At 42.1% G+C, this 19896-nt stretch overlaps 1 protein-coding gene across 1 annotated transcript; it reads right to left on the reverse strand.

Annotated features, from left to right (window-relative positions):
* Positions 1 to 3: 3 nt before the first annotated feature.
* cpsf1 (cleavage and polyadenylation specific factor 1) lies at positions 4 to 18953 on the reverse strand. The gene is made up of 38 exons (XM_080862593.1): positions 18795 to 18953; positions 18161 to 18326; positions 18034 to 18061; positions 17808 to 17941; positions 17629 to 17709; positions 17392 to 17543; positions 15568 to 15714; positions 15229 to 15368; positions 15034 to 15144; positions 14849 to 14942; positions 14676 to 14763; positions 13667 to 13810; positions 13453 to 13504; positions 13293 to 13366; positions 13137 to 13211; positions 12971 to 13051; positions 12577 to 12672; positions 12302 to 12484; positions 11256 to 11397; positions 10873 to 11051; positions 10530 to 10666; positions 10271 to 10451; positions 7776 to 7982; positions 7524 to 7613; positions 7302 to 7448; positions 7055 to 7207; positions 6585 to 6701; positions 6224 to 6314; positions 5614 to 5698; positions 4087 to 4228; positions 3815 to 3967; positions 2046 to 2222; positions 1659 to 1725; positions 1504 to 1551; positions 1270 to 1425; positions 480 to 609; positions 251 to 389; positions 4 to 174 (listed from the first exon to the last, which is right to left on the reverse strand). Exons 2-38 carry the CDS (start codon positions 18302 to 18304, stop codon positions 127 to 129), a joined length of 4413 nt encoding a protein of 1470 aa, XP_080718719.1. The 5' UTR covers positions 18305 to 18326; positions 18795 to 18953; the 3' UTR covers positions 4 to 126.
* Positions 18954 to 19896: the final 943 nt, after the last annotated feature.

The following is a 19896-nucleotide window of genomic DNA, read 5'->3' on the forward strand; positions in this document are numbered from 1 at the left end:
GTCTTGGTTTGTTTTTTTCCCTCTTTTATACAAAATATTCTAAGAAAACAAATCAAAGTTTCCATAACAAAAAGTCTTCTGTTCACTATAAAACAACTCAGTGAAGAAGAAGCAGGAATGTGGCGTTCAGAAATGAGCCGTTACTCTGTCGATCTCCAGAAGGTCATCCAGGATCTGCAGGGAGAAGGAAATTAAATGAGCGAAGAGCTGAGCTAACGGGAAGCTCCGGTCTGCTGTTCTGTGCACTCACGATGTCCTGAGTCGTCCCGATCTTCTTGGCCAGCTCGCTGCGCTCCATCGTGCTGAGGTACAGGTACTTGTTGAGGAGCTCTCCATCCAGGATGTTCTTCACAGGATTCTGAAGGCTCCGCCTGTCGCTGTGCAGCATTCTGGATACCATAGACAAACACGTCACTCACATCAGCATCCTGAACTGTAACGTTTCATAATTCATGTCAGAAAGCTGCAGTGCTGCTAACCTGAAGGCTTTTGGGTTCAGACCCGCGTGATGAGGCAGCATGGTGGTGAGCGCATTTTGCAACATCAGCAGACGGCGGTAAGTCTTCTCCTGCATGGGGAGGAGCAGGCCGATGCCTCCATCCAGGGTTGCTGTGGGAACATGATTAGTTCATATAGGGAACTGAAGCTTCTCATTACCATGTGATTCATACTGGTTGTGATTTGGCGATTGTGATAAGTTCACAAAATAAAATCAGCATAAATCAGTAACGACAATCGCCTCACTTTATATTGTAACGTAAAGACTCTGAGCAAGTGCTTTGGTGACAGTGGGAGGGAAAAACTCATTTTTAACAAGAACTTTTAGTTTAGTTTTAAAACACATCGTTTACAGTTTATTTTCAGTTACATCAAATTTCGTGTTTTAATTTACTTTCATATCCTCTCACCCCAACCGGTCGTAGCAGATGGCCCCGCCCCTCCCTGAGCTTGGTTCTGCTGGAGGGGAGTTTTTCCTTCCCAGTGTTGCCAAAGTGCTTGCTCATAGGGGGTCATATGAATGTTGGGTTTTCCTCTATCTATTATTGTACGATCTACTGTACAATGTAAAGCGCCTTGAGGCGACTGTTGTTGTGATTTGGCGCTACATAAATAAAACTGATATGAATTAAATTGAATATCTTTGGCTCACAGCACATTTGCAATGTTGTGACTGAATGTGATTCGGTAACATCAGCTTAGTTCAGTTAGTAAAAGGAATATTTGTTGGTATGAGTTTTGATTCTCCCGGTAAAGCCTTGTGCTACCCACCGAACCACGTGATGTGCTTGTTGTCCCAGGTTAGAGCCTTTTTGCTGCTAGCGTCCAGTGCCCCTCTGCACGGCATCCGCCAAAAAGTGTTGATGTTAGCTCCGGCGTTGAAGTCCGCTCGCCTCAGCAGGCGCATTCCTCCAAAGCTCTCTTTAGCTGCAACACACACACACGGAGCACTTAACAAGGACTGTGTAATTTTAAATTAAGTTACAAAACATCTACAGCACGTACCTTCAGGCAAATACATGTAAACATAGAGGTTCTTGTCTCGATCCGACACTGGAAGCAAGAGAACAGAAAAGCTTTGTGAGAAAACGATTTGATCATTAAAGTTTCTTTGTTGTTGTTGATTGTTTTTGTAAAATAAAGATTATTCCAGACGTTACCCAAGAATCCAAGCTGGTTGTTATCCACCATGAATTCGATGCTGTAGACTTCTAAAGGCTTTGCATCCTGTTGCCAAAACAATAAGAAAAGAGTTAAAACCCAACAGAGAAGGCTACAGGGCCCTGAATCATCCCCTGCTGCCAGAGCTGCTCTCGTCAAGATGAACCTGGCTGAAAGACATCAGTAATCACTCACAGATCTTCATCAGTACACCCTCCACTGTGTGCTGTAGCCACGGTTACTTAATCCTGATTTACACTCTCATACAGCACATCTTTCCTGACTGTTTACGACCCTGACTTCATTTGGGAATACTTGAAATGACAGATGTTTGAGTCTGGGACAGGCTCCACCCATTGAGTCGTGTCGTGGCGTTTCCTCCTCACCCTGCTGACAAGAGACAGCGTCTTGCTCTCCTCCTGGTAGCGCAGTAACGAGATGCTCTTCATCAAGTCAGCAGCCAGGATGAAATTCTTGATGCTGAACATCTGGTGGATGTAGAGCTGCGTGTCGATGAAGGCCATACCCGTCAGATCATTGTCCTTCAGGACCCACAGGAAGATCTGAAAGAGGAAGTTATACCATTTGTTTTTGCGGGCGACTCACCTCTTCGGGTGATTATCGCAGAATTTCAAAAATGAAACATTAAAGGTCATTTAAACTCCAGCGAGCATCCTGACAAAAAATTCAGTGGCTTAATAATAAGTGAGTTCAGATGAGAGGCAACCGGGCACAATCAGTCAGATTTCACTATCTGACTGATTGTGCAACATTTTCTAAAATATACAGTAGGGATGCACCGATACCGGTATCGGGTATCGGCCTCGATACCACATTTTCTAAAGTACTCGTACTCGTTAAAAGTCCCCCGATACCGGGGACCGATACCACGGTCTGAGACTTGTCTATGTTTGAGCGGCAGGTAAGGGGTTAATCACAGGCGCCGAGTGCCCGCCCCCAGGCCCCGAGTGCCCGCCCCCAGGCCCCGGCTGCAGCTCAGAGCTGAGAGAAGGGCAGGCGAGACAAGTCAGCCATGTGGAACTATTTCAAAGTGAACGAAGACGCGAAAAGAAACAGCACGTATTACATGCTCCAGTCCCTCATTGAGCAAAAGCGAGTGCTGGGGGTGTCCGAGCATGAACTCCCTGACTATCTCACCGCTCACCAATGGGCTCTTATGGAGACGACTGTTGCCATCCTCGCCCCCTTTGAGGAACTAACTAAAAAAGTGAGCAGCTACGACGCACTAGCCTCTGATGTCATCCCAGCTGTGACTGTGCTTGTGAGACTTCTAAACAGAGAAACAGACGAGTAAATACCTCTCAGCCCCATGTAGCAGTGTGGAAAGTGAAAGGCTTTTTAGCTCAGTGTCACACATTATAGATGAAAACAGAAACAGTCTGACTGCTGATAATGCAGAAAAGCTACTTTTCTTAAAAAAAACAAAAACCCTGCCACTCACTTTTTCTCTCCTTTAAGTGAGTCATCTTAGACTTGATGTTAATACCTACCTCAGTTGCACTGACTGCCACAGTTCTATTTTGGTGGATGTTGTTAGTTTATTCAAATATTGTGCACTAAATAGCAAAGATGTTTATTAATGCCCCTTGTGTTGTCCAAAGCGGCAGAGTTTACAACAAACTGAAAAAAATACTTGAGTTGCACTGTCACTGTTTAAATTTATTTTTCATAATTATTTATTCTGTAATATGTTGCATGCAACATGCTTTTCATTTTAAATAAATGTTCTTAATTCCAAACCAGTCCCTTGTTTTTTTTTTGTTAAATTATAGGACTAAAGCTGTTACCTGTAAATTTAAATCATGTTTTTATTAAGTACTCGGTATCGGTATTGGCGAGTACTGAAATGCAAGTACTCGTACTCGTTTCCAAAAAAGTGGTATCGGTGCATCCCTAATATACAGCAATAACAAACTTTTAAAAGTACTAAATTTTAATGGTGGACAACTGATCCATTAAAGACCCTACAGTGTGACCCTTTTCACTGAGTGGGATGGTGTGTAGAGGCTGGATTAGAAAGCAGGCTAGGACTCCTCTGACCAGGTAAATGTTTGAGTACTGTTCAATAACCAGACCCAGTGTGACGGAGCACTGGTGTCACTATATGCAGCCATGTCATGAGTGTTTTTCAGACCTTCTGGCCGATGGCTGACACCAGGTATCCGTTACAGTGACACAGAGCAGTCACCGGTCCCTTCTGCTCCTTCTCATAGAGCACTTTAAACTTGTTCTTGGTGAGGGGCTGGCCGGGCTCCGGCACCACTTCAATCACATCCAGGATCAGAATCTGAAGGTGAGACAAAATTGAAAAACAAAAAACGAATTTAATGGAAGTTAACAAAGCAGTTTTGTTACGAGGTGACATGTGGGAGGAAGAGACTAAATAATGTTTCATTTCCAGCTCACCCGGCCCCTGCAGGTGACCTCCTCCCCCTGCATCAGACACGTTCCTGCTGCGATGTAACCCTTCAGTCCAGACACAGTCTCCTGACTCCTCAGTGCCACCGTCTTCATGCACGTGACGTGTTCCCACTCCTCCAGGTCAATCCTTTATGGAGACAGACATCACAATCATTCACTCCTGTTAGCAACCATCTATCTATGATACAGCATCGTCCGGTCATAGATTATTGGGATTTATATGGCTGTATAGATTATATGTCAATATGGAGAAGGTGCTAGAAAGACTGCCAGCTCAGCAGGAAATCATCAATCAGGTACATATGGTCGAGCAGCCAGTGTGAGACGATTTTTTTCTCTGGGTGATTTTGTGACGATCGAAGCAACGCTGGAGGGGCTTTGAGTGGGGAAAAACACCCAAGTGTGCACTACGGGTGATTGATTTTTATTGTATAAATCATATACAGAGAGGGATACAAAGAACAGGGGATCTCAAACTGTGAGGTGGGTCACATTGGTGGGGCATGGAGGCCCAGGGGAAAAGCATGAGCGGAAAGTTGAATCAATATAAATTCTGAAGAGAAAATAAACATACTATATTGCACCATCAAGCAGACCTTTAGTTCACTAAAAGTCAAACCTGAACTTTTTTTTTGATAATGACTTGGGGAAAAGGAAGGTGAACTTTTTAAAGTGGGCGATTTGAGCAAAGCGAAAGAAAGCAGACCTAAAGCAGCAGCATGAAACTAAAATACTAAAACTGTTCTCCCGGGCTTAAACCAGGGAAACACTAGCTCACTAGTCTGAGTTATCTGCCTGTAACTAAGTTCTCCATCGTCCTTTGAAGAGGTCACGCTCTTATGCAAGTGAAGTGTGATCAAAGCGCTCAAAAAAGTTACATTACAGTAACTTGCAGTAAAGCAGCTGCTCTTTAGACACAGCATTTGAAGATACTTTCTGAGTGCATCTAAAACAGTTCGTTCAACTAAAAATGTTTCCTAATCTGAAGACTTTAAACTGGCAGAAAGCCTCAGCTGTCCCTGCTTCACAATAACAGATCAAATGATCCTGAATGGAAATGCACTTCAACATCAAACACAGGAATACAAAAGCTCAGTGCCCCAAAATATGCTGCTTAAGAAGACTGGGCCCGGCTTACATAATGCATCGTTCAGCTGCTGACAGAGAAGCACTCAGAGGAGCGCTAATAATAATGCAGAGTAGTTAATGAACAGGGACTTGGATAAACCACTCAATATTTTCAACTGATGAAGGTAAGCAGCCACGTGAGACTAAATTTATAGTCTACAACAACTTGGATAAATGGCCCAAGACTTTCAATTAAAGCCCACACTTCTCCCACAGTCTCCAGTGGAACAGCTCAGGGCAGGGAAAATGAGAAAATAAAACTGGCACAATCTGGGCTGGACCACTTTCTCCATGGCTGCCCAGTATCTATTAAAATGAAGCATTTCTATTGATTTCACAAACTGCACTATGGCTCTTTAAAGCAGTGCAATAAAAAGCTTTTACCGTGTGTTGGGAATGGCCTCCCAGCTCACTGGAGAGATGAGCTGGATTGAGAACTTCTCCTGCTGCGGATGAATGTAGCGTTCATCTGCAGGGGGCAAGAGGAGAAACATCAATGCTCTCTATTCACATGGAAACAAATCAGCCAAAGACAGATCAGATTTAAAAAGCTCAAATAGCCAACTAAAAGTAGTTTGTCAAATACTTCTAAATGATCCCCTGAAGTAACCGATAAATAGAACCTCCCTGTATTTAAACAGCAATTAATCTAATCTAAGGTCAAATATTCTGTATGTACTGAATCTATATTCTTTGAATAAAGGCTGTCAAGTGATCAGTGAATAACATTTTTGCTGGAAAGGCTGATCACTACTTTCATACATTGATAATATCAATACCAACGCAGGTGCTGGGACTGGATAGCTACCAGTCCAATAGCATCGATACTTTGTTTCTATCCTCTGAGTTGAACTGTGCTAAATAAACAATTATTAATATTATTTATTAAATCTCTATATAATAATCTTTTTGTGTTGACTGTCAAGTCTGTTTTATTTCTACAGCACATTTAAACAACAGAAGGTGCTTTAGAGACGGTCTCCGAAACACTGACCTCGTTCTATGACTTCGTATTCCTTCTCCTCTCCTGTCATCCTCGGAATGCGTGTGCATGGTTCTTTCACACTGGTGCACACAGCATACACCTGAAAGGAAAAAATACAAAATCCCACTAAAAAAAAGGTTCACATCAAAGACTTAATCCCTTCAAAGTCACCCTGCATTGATTTTTTTTCTTTTCCAGTAAGAAAAACTTCAAGGCCAGAAGCCTTTCATCTCCTCGATCAATATGCTTTTATTTTGCATCGTGTTATCCGAGTGGATGTGTTTGAGTCCGGGGAATGTGTTTCGCCTCAAATGTGTGTCGAGGCTTCAGCGCCTTTGGTGCTGTGAGGGCTTAGTGAGAAGAGCCTTGCCTTGGATTCCACGTGGTAGGAGACATAGTGGACGGTGCACCTCAGAGGGATTTTTCTGACTGGCCACGGGGCGTCGTAGGACAGATACGTGGGCAAAACGCTGATCCTTAGCTCGCCCTGTGAGAGAGCACACACACAGAAAAGCCTCAAGGATCTGATTTGGTTTGTTTACTTCCTGTAATGTCACTTCTGGCTTGCTTTAGTGATCTTCAAACACTTTCTCAGCTGAGACAATTAAACCTGGTGCTGTTCCAGAATAATTACGCTCCTTCCTCTGTGGTCTCTTTTCTTAACGTGTGCAAAAAAACACTGAATTTCTAAACTCTTCAGGACCTCCACGTTTATATTCATAAAGCTCTGAGGACAAAAATGTCTGCACGTCGTAATTTGTCTACCGATTTCATAATAAAAACCAGCTCAGTGCAGTCTAGTAAAGTATAACAATAAAATAAAACAAACAGTTCTTGTACCTGTTTGTTAAAGTACAGAAAACCTTTGGGGCAGTTGATATTATGGAAGGGGGAGAAAGACTCAATGGAGCCATCAATGGTCATTGGGTGAAGCCTCAACGCTCCACGAGACGTGACCAACATCCAGTGAGGAGACGGGCCGCAGATAAATACCTGGGATAGCAAAGACACAAAAAGACTCCTGGTTGCAGGGCTGTTTCTTGAATAACAAAGGTCTATAATTAGTTCTTAACAAAGGCATTCTTACTCCTGAGTATCCAGAGATGTCCTCAAAGTATCTGAACCTGGCAATCCGACCTTTCACGCCAGAATTTTCCTCGGTGGCACTGCTCTCTGCTTTCTTATCTTTCTTGAGCTTGGATTTCTTTTCCCTGAAGTTAATGTTGTGGGGTACCTGTGGAGAGTCCGGTGACACGGTTAATGAGGCGTCACCTAAGCTGACTTGATTTAATTTTATCAGTGCACACACTTTTTTGAAGCGGACTTTCAGGTTGTTTTGTGGCTGTTGTTGATCATACTGGAACGCTTCATAGATCAGAAGCTCTTGTTCAACGTGGACCTAGAAAACAATGAAAATGTAGTTGTTGTTTTTTACTATGGTTTGTTACATCTGGTGAATGATTAATATGACACAGCAGAAGTGACTGTAGAGTGTTGGGAGGTGGAGAAGAGTTTTCCAACACAACATCTGACCTTAGCACTGAAAACTGTAAAAACTCACCAGCAAATATGGTTTACTGTGATTGTTGCCAAGTGAAACCAAAGCCACTTCTTTGACTAATGGAATCTCTCCTTGACGGGTGACTTCTTCTTTTTTACCCTCCCCCTGTGTTGCCGATTGGCCAGAGGAACTGTCCACCAGCACCCTTTGGCCCACTGGGAAGTTCTTCACCAGGAACACCAAGCGCCAGTCTGGCAGCTGATAAATCTGTTCAAATAACCAGCAGTCAAAATGAGTGAATGCAGAAATAAGCCCTAATGTTCTTCTGATTCTTTACTGTACATACTGATCATGTGTTATTTTCAAGTTCAGTTTTATTGTATGTTCACACAAACTGTAACAAACTGCAAGTCAACATCCAGGAAAAAACTGGCTGTGAACCACAGATCAATCTGTTAAGTCAGCGGTCCCCAAGCCCCGGGCCTCGGACCGGTACCGGTCCATGAGTCGTTTGGTACCAGGCCACAAGAGTTGAGGCTCAGGTCTGAAATGTATGGTTTTCAGGGTTTTTATCGGTTTTCAGCGTTATTTTGTTATTGTTTTTATCGTTAACTCGGTTTTCCTGGGTCTTTTCACGTGTGTTATGAATAAATCTTCTTTTTTTCTGTGCCGGTACTAGTTTTATTTTGTTGTATTTATTCGCGACACCTTAAAGGCCGGTCCGTGAAAATATTGTCGGGCATAAACCGGTCCGTGGCGCAAAAAGGTCGGGGACCGCTGTGTTAAGTGATTAAATAATAAGTCTCTTGTGTGTTTCTTCAAAGTCATGCTAGAGTTGTACAACTGTGTTAAGATTACAAAGTGTAGCACACCTTTAAGCTAATTTAAAATAAAATCAAGCTGTGCACTACAACACCTCAGAATTATATCATGCATCGGAAATGAGTCTCCATCAGCTCAGAGTCACAGCTCTTTGGAAACAACTGAAACTTTCCAAAAACATTGTTTACTTTGTTGTGAAAGTAGCATCTCAGACACAGTGCTGGCTGCTTTTTGTCCATCAAGTGTCACAACTACTAAACTAAAGTGAAATGTACTTTCACTGAAAACAATATACCTTCGTGCTTCGCTGCATAAAACGTATGAAATACATTACTGTTCCTCTAGTTTCTAAAGTAGCCAGCAATACCTAGAAGCTGCAGAGCATCATGTCAACTTCAAACCCTCTAAAACCTCCCTGCTTTTTAGCTTTTGATTTTTTAAGCAGCTTGCTAGCTTATTTCTTCCCCTCCAACAGCACCTGATAAATCCTTTTTCCCAGGAAAACAATGTTTGCTTGGGAGTAGAATAACACAGATCACTTTAACCAAACTAATTTGGAAATTGCTAATTATGTCTGATTTAACAGTGTGCAGTACACAGTTTCAACATACTGAAAGATCAAACACTCATATTACCAATAACAGCTTAGCTGAGGCCAAGAGTCTTTTAACTGCATAAAAATCACTGACAAAGGAAGATGCAGCCATTAGTCCAATTACCTCTCACCTCAAGAAAACCAACAGAAAGAGCAAGTTATGTAAACAATCAGAACCAACTGTGGAGGGGGGCTTTAAAAGGCTGCCCCGAAGCTGATTATTCACTGGTTTAGATGAAGACTGAACTCAGATTTCTCAATCAAACATTTCTTGATCCATGTGACAGAGTGTGATGAGATTGTGGTTAAACTAATGAGCTAAAATAAATAGCTAAAACCTGAGGTGGTTTGATATTCTCCTTTAGCGCCAATTAGGGCTTAGTGACATGGAGTTTTCTACCCTTTTCCAAAGTGTTCATACTGTTAAGAGTTCCCTCAGAAAAGTCTTGCCAGTGTTTGAAGCTCTCCCACTCTCCCTCTGTTTGTAACATGAGGAAACACTGTAAATAAAAACTTATCTTCTTCAAAGCATCCAGACGTCTTTGAGGAAAAAAAAGTGAAAAATATTCAGTCTAGTCTGTGTGACTGTGCAGTTTTATTAGTTTGAATGTACACTAAACAACTGCAGTCACAAAATAACACAAACTGACCGAGGGCGCAGTAAATGAAGTTTCTAGTGGAGTGTGACGGCTTCACTTCATTGTCTGAAGGAGCTTTCTGATGCCAGCAGAAGTGGTGAAAATGTTCTAAGATAGCAAACACTTGAAACCTTATTGATTCTTTTAGGTGTTTACAATCAGTGTGCTGCTGATTGTGTCCACAGCAGAAAATGGCTTTAGTTTGTGTGCAGGTCGGTACTGTAGGGAACGCACGGACTGTCCACAAGGACCTGATACAATCCCACTTCAGAGAAAATGAACCCTCCCCAGCTGAGTGCAGACGTTTTACCCAGTGCATTGATCATTACTTAAAAAAAAAAAAAAAACATCAAAAAGAAATACACGCTTTTAAATGTGACTTTAAATTACATCTCTCTTGTGAAAGTTCTAAAAGCATCTTACGTGTTTGTTTTCCATTGTAAATAGAATAAATGGTGAATCAGCATTCAGTAGATTCCAGTAAACAACTATCACCATACCTCCATCACTCCATTCTCCCTGATGATCATGCACCAATGGGTTGGCTCTGCTTTGCTCGAGGTCGCCTCGCTCCCAGACGTTGCCGGTGCCACAAAGCTGCGGTTCATATCTTCCTTGGCAGGCGTTGCACTCGCATTCGAGTCTCCGTACAGCATTTCCTCCTCGTCATCCACTGTGTTGCTGCACACGCATTTAATAACAGTCAGCAGTGTGAAGACTGGCTGAAGGCGTCAGTGAGGAGGCGAACTGAACTCTTACCTCATGTCATGGATGATGGTCTCTGCTTCAGACTGACTCCTGATGGTGTCCTCTTTGATGGAGCAGCTCACTTTGTTTTCTGTTGTAAACATTCCGCTCACGTCTCGGTAGGCGCACAGTGTGATGACACGAGATTGCTGTTAAATCAGAAACCAGTTTAACCAAGGTTAATACTGCTGAGAACCACATAAGAGCGTTTTGCAAATCCAGTTTCCATAAGAGAAAGACCGTCATGAACGCTGCCAATATTAAAGAAGTGAAACTGAGTTGGCCAACTCTGCTGGGTGAGCCTCACTGTGGCCAGCAGGGGGGGTGTTTGTTTTTGTGAACACCGGTCACTCACGCTGGGAATCTGTGGTTTCTGCAGTGCCAGTCGGTGCATCTTCCCCATGTACGAGTCAGACTTCAGCACAAACATGGTGACCACTCCCTCAGCAGTCATGATAACCACATATGGGTCAGCCACAGAGCAATGCACTATGGGAGAACCCAGGTCCACGGGGATGAAGTGGAGCTGTCTCACTGACAGAAAAAGAAAAAAAAAAATTGTTAAAGGTATCACTCAAATGATGAACCAAAACAAACACACACACACTAAAGTAACGCTTTTAAAACACAACAACTTGTTTTACTTTATTTAATGAGGTTTTTGTTTAACAGCTTCCAGCTGCAATTATTCAAAGCTAAGGACAAAAGTTACAAAATAAATAAACCAACTAATTGTACCTCCTTCCAGCAGACGAAGGCCCATGGGAGAGACCTGAATGATGTACTTGTTGTCCCCAATGTTCCCAGCATACACAGTGGGTCCCTGAGTCGCAAAACCACTGGTATCCAGCTCCATGATCTCCTGACCTGTTTGAAGGATCTTCAGGAAAACGCAAAGATGCTTACATCCAACTTCAAAAGCAGAGATGAAATAATAAACAGTCTACAAGATCAAGCAGCACCTTCAGGAGCTGAAAAATAAAGCCAAACTTTGAATTCCCTCTAATAGTCACTACCACAGACTGTATATGAGGATAAACACGTCGGTTTTGATTTCCATATTTTGGAAAGCTCTGGTTTACTGCTGTTCTTATTTTAAAGCCAAAAGCCAGTTTACTTGGCTTAGAGGGGTAAGTGCTAAGCTATCAACTAACACTATCAAGCTTGGTTAGCAAGCTGCATCCATGAACTGTGCATGACACACAGATATACATGTCTACTTAATGCTAAGATCCTTTCATTGGAGTCAGTGAACTGGACCTTCGCTATGTGTGTGCTTGTGTGTGTGAATGTGTGTGTGAATGGGTGAATGACTGAATGTAGTGTAAAGCGCTTTGGGGTCCTTAGGGACATACAAATGCAGGCCATTTACCACTTGTGGTGCCTTCTGGAGCATTTGAACAGATTCGTCTAACATGTAATTTGCCTTGTTGTCCGGAACGATCTGTCCAATAAGTTTGTGCTCCAGTTTTAGTGAGTGAAGCTCTCGTTTTTTATTAGTTTGTTACTAATAAAAAGTTACCAGGTATCTGTGTGATTCACCCATACAAGTTAAATGATCATTTCATTTGAAGCGCTTGATTTCCGCTTCTAACGCTAACATTGAGGCTTCAAAAGGAGTTCAAAACTAACGAGTGGCATCACTGTAGCTACTTCCACCTTTTATATACAGTCTGTGTTCCATGTTTTAAATAATCTTTCTTGTCAAAGAAAAGCAGCAGAGTATCGGTTACAGTCTTTTACCACGACTTCAATCACAACAAAATCGATTAACATGTTTTTACCATTGTTGAATCTTCTCTGCTCAGAATGAGGAAGCCATGCTTCTTCGCATCATCCTCCATGGAAGGTTCCGTCTTCTTCTCCTCTTCCTCCTTTTCCACCTCCTCTTTGTCCTTTTCTCCCTCTTCACCATCATCACCCGTCTCAGCCTCAGCCCCATCCTCTGACTCGTCGCTTTTTGCAGCCTGTGAGAGGTGTAACAAGCATGTGAGTTTAAAAGGTGTCGCCAGCACTTATTTCCAATGTTTATTAGAGAAATAACAAAATAACACTTTACTGTTTTGTCTTCTTTGACGTCACTTGAGATCACAGTCCACATGTCGTGACAACCTGGCAACTCAAACGTAGTGACTACTTGGGGTCGGATGCTTCTCTGAGAACAGAATTTAACAAATTAACAAATGAAAGAAGGGGGAAAAAACAGACACACGATTCTACTGTTGTGACTCACACACGCTTCCCTGTGTGCGTTTTAATTATGCGCTGAGGATTGTTGTTTCTGGGGTGTTTACAGGCTACTCCGTCGATCTCTGAGGCAGCCCTGGTAGACCCAGACTTGACTTTAGCACCGTGACTGGACCTGTGGCAGACGGGCCTCGCGACCACAGGTTTTAGGACGGTGCGGTACCAGAAATCATGAATGAGAGACTGATCTAGTAAGGAGGTTTTACCTGAAGCACAGACAGGGCACCATTCTTGCCGAAGCCAGAGCAAACTACAACTTCCAGGTCAGGCTCAGGGTTGCTCTGAAACTGTGAGTGGAATAAAAAAAATTGAGCTGACAATTCATAACAGCTAACTGTAGCATTAATATAAGACTGTTTCAACTGTCTGTACCTCCTCGGACAGGAAAGCAGGTTCACCCATGGAGGCATTTGCACAAGGCCCAATGTTCAGTATGCTATCACACACCTGTGAAAGACAGAAAAAGACTCTTCCTCATCTTCTATGCACATCTACACCACAGTTAAGCTTAGCAGTTAAGCTTTTTACCTCAAAGGAGTAGGTGGCCAGCTGAGTGCCTGACTGGGCCTCACTTCCATACACTTCTATCTCATCCACCTCATCTGACAAAACAAAGAAGTCGAGTATAACACAGACTGGCAGTTCTCACACACGCTGCTATTGTGCACATGTCAAACAGGAAATGTACCGGTCCAATTGGTGGAGGATTCAACTCGCTTCTTTTTGCTTGGTGGTTCCTCCTAAAAGAAAGAAAGAAAGAAAGAAAAAAGAGACAACACGTCAAATAAAACACATCACCTTTCAAGCGCAGTGAGAAAAACTAGAAAATACTATATCTAAATTCAACGCTCAAACTAGCACCAAATCTAAGAATTGCTGTATTTAAGTTTGCACCAGCTCACTTGTTTGTCTTTGTCTTTTTCTTTGTCCTGCCTTTCTTTGCCTTCCTCCGCTGGCGTCTCCTGCAGTTTCTCTGTGTACTTCAGGAGCAGCGAGTTTCCGAGGCGGGAACCCAGGAAAAGGTATCCGGGCTCCATGGTCACCATCTAAGGAAGAAGAGTAATGTAAGGCGACAGTATAACTGGCTGCATCATTCAGGGGGTCCACAGTTACAAGCGAAGCTTTTAAGATCAATTTAAGTGTCATATTAAAGCAAATTTAAGAGCTGACATGGATGGAAAAACAAGTAATTACTCCTAAGCCTTTGGTCAAGAAATGATCATATTTCCATTTCCATAAGCTAACAAGTAGGATGGCCAGGATGACACCTAACCATTTCTAACTATTATTGTGGGTTTTCACTGTTGTATTGCAAGACATCCATCCATGCACTTCAGCTTATGCTTTTCAGGTCGCCAGTCTGTCGTGGGGCTAACACATAGACAGGAGACAACCATTCGCACTCACATTGACTCCCGCATTCACACCTATGGGCAATTTAGTGTTTCCAATTAACCTATCCCTATTAACTGCATGTCTTTGGACTGTGGGAGGAAGCCAGAGTACCCGGGGAGAACCCCAACCCTATTGCAAGACCTGCATTTTGTATTTTTAAAGATGTTAACAACCTGAAAGAGTCGGTGGAAAAAGAAAGCATTGAATGTAAACAGGACGACAGCAAACGTCAGTGTTCATCTGGTATCCATTGACCCAAGTTCAGTAATTATGATAGCCTAAACCTTTTTCACTGATGTATGTTTAAAGGTTAACAGTGGTTTGATTCTCTCCTGTTGGTATAACCCTCTGAATTAGAGCAGAGGGATAAAAAAAAAGCAACGTTTGCCTGCTCAAATCCTGCTCCCTCATGTCCTCTGTGTCTGTCCACAGAAACATGACAGAACGAGTATGTTTAAGAAACAGAGCTCCTGTATCACCAGATCATCACTGCTCACAGTCAGAGGCAGGACTTACGCAGGTCGTCAGGACGCTGGCAGCAGCTTTGTCAAAGTGGAAAGCGCGCACGCTCCTCATGCCGTCAGTTATCAGTGTCAACACGTAACTGCAAAACAGCAGCAGCCAGTAAGAAATAATTTAATGTCATCAACATTTGCATGCATGCTGCTGGTAGTGTTACAATAACTCACATCTCCCCTCCTTTCAGCGAGATCACCATCTTGTCGTAAGCAATAAAGTCAGACTGACAACAGTCCAGCGTGAGCTTCACTTCATCTTGTACACCTGCACAACCGAGACATGGTATAGAGTGGTGAGCATCACAGCATACCCAGAGATACACGTACAGGCGTGGGTTTGAAATGATTAATCTTACGCAGAGGAAAGGCTGTGGTCCCATTTGTCTGAGAATTGAGCGAGACTCCGTAGGGAGGAACGCTCTGGTTCAGATAGAGCAGCGAATTCACAGCAAACACCACCACACCACCTGCAAACGTTTCAAGTGTGATCAGCACTCGCTTAATGCAAATTCATATCCAACAGAGCACTGACACGCTTCCTCAGAACTCACCGATGGGTTTGGGGACAGCCATGACCTGTGTACAATCAAAGGGCAGATTACTGAGAGACCAGATAACAGGATGAACCTTCTGCATGATGTTGAGGGAGATTGCAACAATGCTGCAAGTGTCCTGACGGACAGCCACACGCCTGGGGAAAAAAAGCATATAGGAGAAGTGACAATTCTGATAAAAGTGGCTGCTTAGAAACTCAAATTAATACCAAGTTGCCAATGCAGTGTTTTCAGATGCATACTTGACTTGGGCAGAACACCAAGCATATATTAGGCGACTCATTTTCGTATTTTTTTTTCCTTTCTCCTGACAGAACTGAATCTGTTCGCACTAACCCAGGCCATGTCTGGTTGGGCTCAAAAAGAATGAGCAACGTGGGCTCGTAGTAGCCGTGGAGGAACTTCATGTCAATGATGTTGAGGAGCTTCTCATCTAGTTCACGGACGTCAATGATGTAGCTGGGCAAGAAGCTGGATTTAGGTCTGGAGAAGAGATAAACAGACAGCGTTCGTTTGAAAACTGCAATAACATTAAAAGAAAAAGCATGTTTAGGTAACATCAAGTAGAGAGACGTTTATGAGGATCTAACATCCTTTTCTCTATTATTCTGTTTTATATACTCATTCATCAAATTCATGATGTAAAACAAGTTCATTTTGTTTTGTAATTGAATTCAAAAACAAGTTTCATATATTCTGTTCTCATGTAAAGTCAAGCGTTTCTGTTATAAGTTTCAAGAACACGACTTGTAGCTCATAAAAATCTGAAATACATCATCTCAAATTATTCAAACCATTTCATTTAAATTACAATTCAAATACTATGAATACAGTGCATCCCAAACTAGTTCACACAAAACCACAAACCCTCCAGAGAAGGAGTGTCATTGCTGAAAAGGCTGGCTGTTCTCAGAGTGCTGGATCAAAGCACTGTTCTGCACTGTTTGAAGAGCCTACTATGTAACATAAGAGGCTGATGTCTCCGCCCTTATTTCTGGTTGCGTGCTGGTGCATTAACTGTTAATTATCATGTGGTCGTGTCCAGGTGTTTTACATACAGTGCCCGTCACGATAGAAATAAATACAAAGTCTTCACTATTTGTGGTGGTTAGTTTTTTTTCCAGAGGCAAAAATATTTGTCCTTCAAGTTTTTCCACTTCTTTGTACAATTTCTCTCCAGGAATCTGCTGATTGTGACTCCTTATATTGATGTTGTGATTTTTATGGTTATTTTTAACAGTTTTTATCTTACTCATTTATGATTATTGATACAATATTTGCTAACAGTTGCGAGAAAGTAGCTTAAAATGCAAAGGAGGGATGGACAGCTGTGAACAGTTAATCACAGTAACTGTGGGTTGTGTCCACCTGATGTGTAGTCATGTTACGTTGTAAGTAACTGCACTGTTGCTCATTGGTCCAACTGTCCTCTTCTCAGGTGAAAGTAAAATTTCCCTTTCATTTGGAAATCAAACTTATAGAGTCATGAAGAAGAGTGCAGAGGCATGGACTCCAAGGTGTGTCAAGCCCAGTGTGACATTTCTACAGTCTGTGACAATTTGGGTGCAATGTGACCTGACAGTGTTCATGGCTGTTGGTCCGCTGTGTTTTATCAAGTGCAATGTCAACCTAACTTTCTACCAGCAAATTTTAATGCACTTCAACTTTCGACCTGCTGACAAGCTTTATGGAAATGCTGATCCTTTTCCAGCAGGACCCACCCACAGTGCCAAACCTTTGGCTGAGTAGTTTGCAGACAAAGTTACTGCCCTTAATTGACAAGCTCAGCCAAACTGAATTTCATGGAGAATTTATGGATTTTATCAAGCGACAGTTGAGAAATACTAAAATTGGAGGCAAGCTGAAGGTCACTATGAAAGCAGCCTGGGCTTTGATCACCTCTATCTGCCCCCCACTTATGCAGTAACTTGTGATAAAGCCCATGCACTGAGTGTATGAATGGACATGGTTCTCAGAAGTTTCATTTCTGTCTTTTGATTGATCCTAGCAAATAATCTAATGATTTCAGATACTGGTGTCCCTTTTTTTCTATGAACTGCATCACGCAAAGCTACTCTAGTAGAGTAAAAAAAAAATCAAAACAACTGAGCTGGAACTGAGCGCAACAAATCAACTTTAATAATTGGATGTATAGCTTACCCTTCTCCAACGCCACTCTCTTGTTCATCCGTTAGCGTGTCCTTTCGGAATGGCAGCACCACGAGTTTGGTGCCATAAACGAGCATTACAGCACAGCGATTCTCTGGATCTACACGGACAATGGGAATATGTACATTCTGTACAAAGCCATCCTGAAAATACAAGAACAGTTATATTCACAGTTGAGTCACTTTGACACATGAACATAAACTCAGGTTTATTTTTGTTGCTACATACTCTGAGCTCTGGCTCCTCAAAGTAATGAAGAGACAGTGTCTTAAGATCATGTGTCCCAGGATCATACTCTACCACAGACAGCTGGTGAGAGACAAAGCACAGGCAAAGGTCACTGAGAAACAATTCTAGGGGTAAACAGCATGGTTTATTTAAGCAGCACACTGCTTGCTCTATAATACCTTTGCATCTTTGAAACTCAAAAGGAGTGCATCTCTGCTGGCTCCAACAAGTTGTACACTGGCCATAGACATGATGTTCCCAAAGAGAGAAAAGGAAGCCACCTGCTCCAGCTTCTCTTTGCGAGATTTGGAATCTGCACAAGAAAAGCTGAGACTCAGCAAAACAACAAACATTTTTTTACCAACAGTAAAATTGTATTTGAATGAGATGCTTTCTTTGACATACCAGATGACTTGTCAGCCTTTGAAGTACTCTGAAATAACACAAATGTGGCATACGTCAAAAAGCCCTTTCATGCTTGTGTTAAAAAAAAAGGCACAAAGAAAAAGGGGAATCTTAGAGTTAAAGTTACCTCCACATCATGAATGATCCTGTAAACAAACAGTTGAGACGTTCCAGCTACGACCAGGTTCTTCTCCTTACTGGATATAAAATTGCAGTAGACAGAAAACTCCACTGAGGTCGGTGTGTGGGCTTGTCTGTACACGGCATACATGGTGGCAGGCTGCCCTCAGCATCTAACAGGTGAAAACACTCACGTCAAGACCTCTGACATCACTTCACCACTAAAACGATCGGTACACAGGTATGTGTGTATCTACGTTAAACAAAATTACCCACAAAAACTGCACAGACAGTCCGAGCGCCGTTTTATAGATTACGTCAGTGTACGCTTAAATAGGCTTCATAATGATCAAATGCTAGCTAGCTGATGACATACCCGAAAACAGCGCTACATTTTCTCTGTTTTTCAGTTATTAGCATTTATTCTGATAACTGGTTTAACTTAACCAGCGATATCCACTCGTGTTGTTAGGCTCAGCTTTAGTTTAGCTAGCTTCGAATAGCAAATGTATGGGAAAAGCCGGTTATGTTAGCTGCCTTAGCAGCACGCTAACGTTCCCATTTGTAGCTGGCATGGCATTGTAACAGGATACCGTTTTTCAAATGTTTTCACAAGCAGTGAATGTAACGCGTGGACGTACCTATGTCCGTCACGTTATCTGAGTTTGCAGCTTTATTGTTTCCTCCCTTGTTCACACTGAGCGTGACATATTTTGTGTGATACTAACTTAAGCTAGCTAACCGATAGCAAGGTTAGCTGTCGTTGTTGTGGCTGCGTTGGTCTTCTTCTTCGTGTTCTTTTTTTTTTTTTTTGCCAACCACTCCAATGCACATTAGCGCCACCTATATTTAGCATTTTGATAGCAGCTGCTGTCTCAGAGTTACTTGTGTGTGTAAAGATCTTAAACAAATGAAGAGTAAAGGGGGCAGAGCTTATCAGTCTGTGGCGCTAAGGCTTTGTAACAGTGTCCCTCTACAATTACATTTATTTAGCTGACTCTGTGGATTCTTTAAAAGTAGCTAAAATCTTTTTGTTTAATCAGGCTTTTTGTTGATTCTTTTACTGATTGTATTGTGTTCTGTTTTTGATTTTTTTTTAAATTACATTTTAATGGCATTTAATTTTCTTATCTTACTGAATGTTGTGTACAGCATTTGTCCACACTTGTCAGTGAAAGACAGCTTCAAAAACATTTCTTACTTATTAAAGCCAAGTTTATCCCAGCAGAGTGCACCAAGCGAGTCATTTTTTAAAATAGGTTTTGTCGATGAGTGTGTAGATCCCACATGTGTTACAGGTACATCACATAATGAGGATTCATTGATATTGTGTGCTGCTCTCACCTTAACAATAAAATGTATAAGGAAACATAAATCAGAATACTTTATTGATCCCTAGGGGAAATTATTTATTATTTATTTAAATAAATGTAAAGAAGTGGTATCCCTTAATCCATAGTTTAATATGATTGGTCTGCTCACAATTTGCAGCTATACGTACTTCAAGTCTTCTGGGAAGGCTTTTCACGGGGTTTATGAGTTGTTGAGCTTAGGCTGAACTACTGTCGTTCCCAATCGCTTCCACTTTGTTTTAATACCACTAAAAGCTCACCGTGGAATATTTAGTAGTGAGAAAATTTCACGACTGGACTGGTTGCACAGGTGGCATCCTATCACGGTACCATGTTGGTATTCACTGAGCTCCTGAAACGGACCCATTCCTTCACAAATCAAAGCCGTGTG

This window comes from Rhamphochromis sp. 'chilingali' (genome assembly GCF_963969265.1).
Source record: "Rhamphochromis sp. 'chilingali' genome assembly, chromosome: 17".
NCBI classification, from domain to species: Eukaryota; Metazoa; Chordata; class Actinopteri; order Cichliformes; family Cichlidae; genus Rhamphochromis; species Rhamphochromis sp. 'chilingali'.